Raw genomic sequence first — 8265 nt, 5'->3', positions numbered from 1 at the left:
TATAATAATAAAACAAAAAAAACAAAAAAATCACATTCATGAATGTTATGAAGTCACATGGGCACATTTTTTGCAAAGGCACAAATAGCTATAGCTGTTAAACCAATTTAAAATTAATCTAATTTGTTTATGAGAACTGATGTAAAATCCTACAAAGGGAAAAAAAAAACAAAAAAAAACTTGTGCATTTCATTAACCACTGCTTCCACTCAGAGTCCATGTTTATCATGGCCTCCCTGATGGGCGCTCACTCAGGCAACAAGAGCAGAATAAACCAAACACTACAGTACAAACACACAGGACTCTGTGAGACAGATTTCACCTTGATGTTGAGGCCAACATAAAAAGCAGATCCATCAGGAACGAGTGTAACGAGCAGCAGAGGAGTTTCAGTCAAGTAAGCAGAAGAATCAGTGCAATAATACTCTATAATAAGAAACAAACAGTACAGCACCCCAATGTAACAAGCACTTTAGTTTAACAACGTACAATTAAATCTGTCTAATTTTGTACAGTGCACCAGTGGGAATGTTGGACCTTGTTGAGAGTCATTCGATTCCTAAATCAGGATGGCTGATTCATTGTCAGCTTCATTGTTGAATGTTGTCCAGGGATTGCATTCAAGACAGCAGCAGTGACGGATCTGCAGCTTCATTTAAACAATAACGGCCCAAAAATAGTTCAGCCTACCATTTTCTGAATATGCTGTGAATTTCAGCAACATTAGACAAAACAGCTTTTTAAAGTACTTTTGGATAAATGTGTTTTTTTGTTTGTTTGTTTTAAGAAAAGGAAAACCATCTACTGGTTGCTACTTGCTAATTAGAAACAAGACAAACTATAGTGGTAGACAAAGAACAATTATTTAGGACTTTTTAAAAACAAATATAAATGATTTAATATTTATTTATTTTTCTTTCACCTGCTCCCTTCTTCAGGGGCCGCCACAGAGAACTAACTCGCATGGAGACAATGATTTTTACACTGGATGCCCCTCCTGATGCAACAACAGACCACCGAGCTACCACAGCCCTCTGTGAGGAGCAGAGAGCTGCCATAGGGTGCACGGGGGAGCAGATGGTGGTGGTTAAGAGCCTTGCTCATGGGCTCAGAGTGGGGCAAATGAGGGTGGAGGCGGGTGTGGGCATTTCACCTTTCTCACCCACATTTTTTATGTTGTCAGTACGGGGGGGTTGTCAAACTGGCAACCTTCCTACCGCAGGCTCCCTTTCTCTAACCTATGTGCCACCACTCACCCAAACAACTATGATTTAATTGTAAATGCAATATGTCAAAAAACAACTAAGTTTTGCTGCTTTTCATTAACTAATTAAGACTAAGTTAAATGGCAAACCTTTTTACCATTTTAATAATAAGCTACCCATAAAAACTGGGGTCACATCATAAAGGTGACAAATGAACGTTGTTCCACACAGGTGATTCATGAAGAGAGGCAGCTCAGGGTTGTTTCAGTGCATTGCTCACAATGTCCCAGAATCAGCTGAGAGACACCTTGATTAAAGCGGTCTTCCTCAATGTATCTGCTCTGTAACCATTTTCACTGAGATCATTAAAAATGTAGCATCCTCAGCTCCCCTGCTTCATCTCTGCACAGGGGTGTCACCAAGAAGGGGTGGGGGTGGTAATGTATATGTATAAACGTCCTGAAATTATGTTCTGCCATTTGGTTAAAATGTGCCACTCCAAGACCAACATTGGCCTCCATCTGACTGCCCCTTTGAAATATTTCTGGAGGCTCCCCTGATGCCATGATTTAAGAAGAAGTGCAGAATTTCAACAAAAGGTGCATCAATCCTGTCTTGAACATGGTGTGTGAAAAAGCTTTATTGTGTGGCCTTTAGAGGAATACAGGAACCACAAAATTTAAACTTCCTCTCATGTTTGTACGATCCTAAAGAATCTGAGCTTTTGATCTGCTTCAGGCTGAGTGGAGCAACAAGAAACTTGTGCTAGATGTTTAGCTGCTAAACCAAAAGTGAACAGGGCTCAACCACATCAGTCATGTGGAATGTCAGCAAAAGTCAAAGGAAGTTTACCAGACAATTGTGAGACCAGCTATGATGGTCTGGAGACAGTGGCATTGACAAAAAGACAGGAGAATGAACTGGCAGTGGCAGAAATGAAGATGTTGAAGTTCTCCTTAGGAGTGACACACAGATGGAGAAGATTAGGAATGAGATCATCAGAAGTACAGCACAGGTTGAACAACTGGGAGATGAAGTTTAGAGGCCAGACTGAGATGGTATGGACGTGTCTAAAGGAGGGACAGTGGGTATATTGGTAGAAGGATGTTAGAAATGCAGCTGCCAGGAAAAAGACAAAGAGGAGAGATATGGATGCAGTTAAAGAGGACATGGAGGTAGTTGGAGTGAGGACAGAGGATGCAGAGGACCGAGTGAAATGGAGGAGGAAGACTCGCCATGGCGACCCCTGGAGAGGGAACAGCTGAAAGAAGAAGTCTAAATGCATGATGTGGCTGCAATGTAAAGCTAATGTGAAAACTCTCTAAATGCAATAACTGATCTAAGGTGTTTACTCCCAAAATAATAAAAACAGCCAATATGATTTTTTTTTTTTCAACAAAACAAAGTTAATAAGTCTTGGCCTTTAAGTAATTATGATAATTACCAAATCAACTCATTTTGATACTAAGAAACTTAATAAAACCTACTGAAAACTAGATTAAAATATTTTTTAATCTTTTCCAATTTCACATTAACATCACCAACCTGTATTTGATCTCAAGATGACAGTTCAGCTAAAAGGTGTTAAAACATGAATCCACAGAACAATGCAGTGGCTAGGCGTTTTATTTTTTAACAGTCATGTACATGTATAGAGATATTCTTTCTTGTGTTCGCTTACACTAAGTTTTAGATTTGAGTTACCAGCATATTTGATGGCCACTTTTGTTGTTATGTAAATTTCATAAAATCACGACTTTTGTTTTTAAATTTGACTCGCAACCAAAACATTTGGCGTCTAGTTTCAATACCAAATACGAAAGCAGAGTCAGTTTGATATCTGCCTCATGACATACATTTAGTCTTGCGGTGAAATCCGACACTGAAAAAGTGTAATTTCACTGACGTCATGCTCTTTATCTTAAAAGGGAACAGGTCATCGAGACAAATGATCTCAGCCAGCCAAGATTCCTGCAGTCTGATAAAGTGACCAAAAACTTTCCTCTTCCACCAACAGGTTTTAATCTGCTTCACTACTGCTGCTGCTGCCATTTTAGGATTGCACAACAGGCTTTTTGCTGCGTAGGATAAGTTTTGTTTTGACTAAAAACCTGTCAAAGAGCTTTGCAAATAGTCTCCTCTACTCTTAAATTCATTCAACCTTTATTTAAACAGGTAAATGCATTACATTTCTATTGTTGTGAACATCGTTTTCTTTTTAATTGTAGGTGAGAAGCGATTACGTTTGTGCCAGTGTGTGTGGATTAGCTACAAAAAACAGATGGATTTTAATGAATTTCTCAAAGTAATCAGTAGATGTACCTCCACAATAGACTTGATGATTGGGCTTAGTCTAATGCAAGATGGCCGCCACAGCTATACAATCTTGTCCAACACAAAATTCTCATCAACTCTGCCAATTCTACAGATGTTGAGCTAGATTTAATGTGGTAGTAGCTGTGAGTCATCCCCAACACATAATCCAAGTACTGACTGAGTAAACCTGTCTTTTAAAATTTGAAACTAACTTTTTTTTAGAGTCAACTCAATTCAAGATGGCTGCTGCATGCAATAGACCATAAAAAATACAAAACTGTCTATAACTCAGCCAATTTTAGCCATCACCTCTTGTGAAATTGCTCATGTCCTTTACAACTCTCTTTTCAGCAAAAAGAGAGCTCAGCCCATTTCAGATAACAACCGGCAGGCAGCTCCTCAGCAATTTGTTTTATTTACTCAACCTGGTGTGAACCTCGTGTTTCTCAGTTCTCACTGGGATGTGTGCTTTCCTGTGGGTCCCAGTATGACTCACTGGCTCAAGAATGTAAATAAAACCTAATTTAACTCTTTAAAGCATACAAGCTTTTTGGAGTGAAGTAACCAATCAAACCACAAACACACCTGCTGTCTGAGAAACTGATGGCAAGACAAGCCCTCCCCAGGTAAACCATCGAGTAGGAGGGTTTTAAATGGGAGTAATGGAGGACAGGTGGACAAACAGGAAGGACCTGACAGGAAGGAATGAATGGCGTAATAGAGCTGGAGCTGAAATTCACTCATGTCAAAAATAATGAAAACATACTGCTTTAAACTGCAGTTTTACACTGAAAGGCATTTAACCTAAATTCCAATTAAAGCTGTAGCAATGCCAGAAAAAAACCACAAAAAAAACAGGATTTAATCATTTTGCTATAAGGTAAATTTAATTTTATGACCTTTAAGTGTTCATTAACCACTTAACATTGACGTTATTTGGTCATAGTAATGTGCTATGCAGTAAAGCACCAGACAGGCCCAGTTTCCACCCCACAGTCAGTCCACTCTCACATTTACCTGCTGCTTGTCAAAATGATCCCTCTCGGCTCCGAGGTGAGCCTCCGTCCGCTTGCTTTTCACTCGAGTGTGAATGCTGTTCATCCTCTCAGCTTCACTGCGGCGCGTTCAGAAGGGAGTTACCTTCCTCCTTTTTAACAACAACCACAACAAAAAGGTCCAAATGAGGTGAGGGCGTCCGGGTCCGTCGTCCTATCCGAGTGTGAGAGACACAAGGACATCGCCGAGCCTCATTACTGCTGATGTGCCGCCGCAGAAGGAGGAAAGAAGGAGGTGACCGTTGGTGTGACGTCATGCGTTAGGATCCTCCCCCAGAAGGTGGGCGGTAACGTTCATCATCGTCATGTCCTCCACGTCCTCTTACAGGCAGGTAGTTTTCTCCCTACGTTGCTTTTTTAATACTGTACGTTTGTTCCGTTTTCTCATGTCCATCCAGTCAATGTCCCCGTTGCATCATCAGGATTATGTTTTGGATTAATCCCGGGTCTAATCCGGGTTTAAAACATACGGGCAGGCATCGATGACACAAACCGGGAAATTAAAACTCATTCTGAAATCAGAGGTAGGTGGGATTGATGCTGTGCCACGTTAAAATGCACAACAACAGGACGGTGTTTACCTTGTTCATTCATGAAACAGATTAGCTCGTATTGTGTCTGGACAAGTCAACAATGAAAGTCTTTAAATAAATAAAAAATTAAAAAACGAGAAAAACTGCACTTCCTGAGAGACTGGTGAAGTTAGCTAAAAAGCTGAGAGTAGCTAATGCAAATAGGAGCAGAATGCTAGCTAAAAGCTAATTTTAGCAAAAGGCTAACTAAAAGAAGCAGGATCAGAAAAATAAAGCTTAAAACCTAAAGTAACAACAGGCTAAAATGTAGCAAAAGGTGAGCTAAAAAATTGCAAAACAGATAGTTGAAAGTGGCAAAAGGCTAGCTTAAAGCTAAAATAAAAAGTCCAGCTAATAGAAGCAAAACAATAGCTAAAGTGACAAAATAATAATTAAAAGCTAAAAGTAACAAAAGGCTAGCTAAAAGTAGCACAGCTTTCATTAAAAGTAACAAAATCATTAGAAGCTAAAAACAGCAAAAAAAAAAAAAAAAAAAAAACTAAAATGTAGCAGAACAATAGTTAAAATCTAAAAGTTTAAGCTAAAAGTAGCAAAAAGCTTGCTAAAAGTTAAATGTGGTAAATGCTAGCTTAAAGAAGTAGAATAGCTAAATGTAGCAAAAATGTTAAAAATGCTAAAAGCAGCAAAATAATAGGTCAATGCTAAAATTAACAAAAGGTTAGCTAAAAGCAACAAAAGACTAGTTAAACATTGCAAACAGCTATCTAAACTTGACAAAATGTTAGAAAGTAGAAGTGCCAGAACAATTCTAAAATAATACTAAAATAAATAATAAAACACTATCTGAAAGTAGACAAAGGCTGGCAAATCTACATGTAGCCATACACTAGCTAAAATCAGAAAAAAATTAAAAGCTAAATGTGGCAAAAGTAAAAGGCTAAATAACTACTAATAACTACTACTGGCCCAAGAAGACAAAAGTAGAGCATGTATGCTGAAGATTATAACAAGAACAAAGTTTTGTTTCCGTTTCTTTTCTAGCATGTACGTCATTTTTTTCTGCTATAGTTTTGATTTGATTGTCCACATTTGTGTTTTTATGGGAGTCAAACACAAGAAATGCATTTTAGAGCTATTTTTTTGTTGTTTTGTTTAACTCATTTCTTCTCATTTAGAAACTTTTCCATGAATTTCCCTTCATTTTTTTTCAGACTGGTGGGTTTTGTCACCTGTGCCAAAGACGACATCTGGAAGAACCTGATCTTTTACACAGTCAGGAGTTTCAGCCACAGGTAGCAAAAAGTTAGGCTTCTCATCATCCGTGCCAATTGTCCTCAACCAGAACACCTGAATAAAGATGTTACAAAGGAAATACATTTTATACACAGTTTAAGGTTGGAAGGCAGGAGATTCTTGCATTTATTTTCCTGTAGGGTGGAGCAGCAACTGTGATGTTTTGTTTTAAAGTATGCAGGCAAAATAAACACAAGGGCTGTTGAGACAACAGGGGGTGGAAACAGAAAGACGTGCGGTCTGTCCAGCAGGATGAACAGGCTCTTTCACATTTTCTACCTCGTCTGCAGCCTGCACTGAGAAACACACACACATTACAGAGCAGAATCAGATCTGGAAAGGCATAGCAAGTCACATCCATGAACAAACAGCTGAGATATGTGTGTGTTACATGAAAAGAATGCAGCTGATGTTCTGACGTTACGCCGAGTGAATGAAGCCATGCAAGAATAATTTTGTGAACCTTTTGAGTTATGTCTATAATGGAAAGATGGAGTGAAAAAAATAATCTCCTGCATTTAAGAGATTGACAGACGGATTGGTGCAGTGTCTGCAGTATTGCGGACTCTGTGCCGGTCCGTTGTGGTGAAGAGGGAGCTGAGCTGTAAGGTGAAGCTGTCCGTTTACCAGTCAGTCTACATTCCTACTCTCACCTTTTGTCACAAACTCTGAGTAGTGACCAAAAGAATGAGACTGCGGGTACAGGTGGTTGAAATGAGTTTCCTCCGCAGGACTGGACTCTCTCTTAAAAACGTTCAGTCATTCGGGAGAGGCTTGGAGTAGAACTGCTGCTCCTCCACTTGGAGAGGAGCCAGTTGAGGTGGTTCGGGCATCTGGTAAGGATGCTTCCAGGGTGCTTCAGGCATGTTTGACTGGGAGAAGACCTCGGGGAAGACTCAGGACACACTGGAGAGACTGCATCTCTTGGTTGGCCTGGGAACACTTTGGAGTCCTCCCAAAAGAGCTGGAAGAGGTGGCTGTGGAACAAGATGTCTGGACGTCCCTGCTCAAGCTACTGCCCCCGCAACCCAACTTCAAAACAAGTGGAAGATAATGGATGGATTTAAAAACTTAATTCACTCAATTAACAAAAGCTTTTTGTGTTGATCACACTTTAAATATCAAGATCCACACAGTAATGTGTCTTGATGAACACTGATCTAAACCGCAGCGGTTTGTCTTAAAAAAAAAAAATCGTATTTGATATATTTATATATATAAAAAAATGAAATTAAAAAAATACATGACAGGCTATCCAAACAATGTGAAGCAGCACTTTTAAATTTCATCCACTAGTCAGCAGTAAAGATCAACATATCAGCATTTTTCAGTTTCTGAATCTCAAATACTTCACTGGCTCTCATGCGTTTCATAAGGAGTACCATCATCGTGACAACCTACCAGTCTGCTTGACCTGACAACCAAACTGGGTTCTTTATCCTGAGCTCAGTCCTTCAACAAATCCAGCTGGGCAAGTGGCACAGCGTGACCCGATCAACCTTGCCTGGGCCAACCCTGGGTGAGTGGGTCCAGTCCACCACTCAGAATGTGTTGCAAAATTCTAACTATAAACCTAGACGTTTGCTAAATAATTTGAATAATTTTAACACTTGACTCCAAACTGTTCTGGTCACAGAACAAAATATTGGAAAACAAAACTTAACATGTAGTGCCTTAATAATGTGTTGGGTCTTATCTATCTATCCATCTATCCATCTATCCATCTATCCATCCATCCATCCATCCCTCTCTCTCTCTCTCTCTCTCTCTCTCTCTCTCTCTCTCTCTCTCTCTCTCTCTATATATATATATATATATATATATATATATATATATATATATATATATATATATATATATCAT

General features: G+C 39.2%; 1 protein-coding gene across 1 annotated transcript in view; it reads right to left on the bottom strand.

Annotated features, from left to right (window-relative positions):
• Positions 1-4802, bottom strand: part of hip1rb (huntingtin interacting protein 1 related b) — a 25809-nt gene extending 21007 nt beyond the window's left edge. The window contains exon 1 of the mRNA XM_037681030.1: positions 4539-4802. Within this exon, the coding sequence (XP_037536958.1) occupies positions 4539-4622 (84 nt within the window). The 5' untranslated portion in view covers positions 4623-4802. The remainder of the gene's footprint in view (positions 1-4538) is intronic.
• Between the last annotated feature and the right edge of the window lie 3463 nt (positions 4803-8265).

This window comes from Nematolebias whitei, chromosome 8 (assembly GCF_014905685.2).
Source record: "Nematolebias whitei isolate Nwh7 chromosome 8, NemWhi1, whole genome shotgun sequence".
Classification (NCBI taxonomy): domain Eukaryota; kingdom Metazoa; phylum Chordata; class Actinopteri; order Cyprinodontiformes; family Rivulidae; genus Nematolebias; species Nematolebias whitei.
Note: the sequence above shows the minus strand (reverse complement) of the source record. Positions and strands in the feature narration are given on the sequence as shown.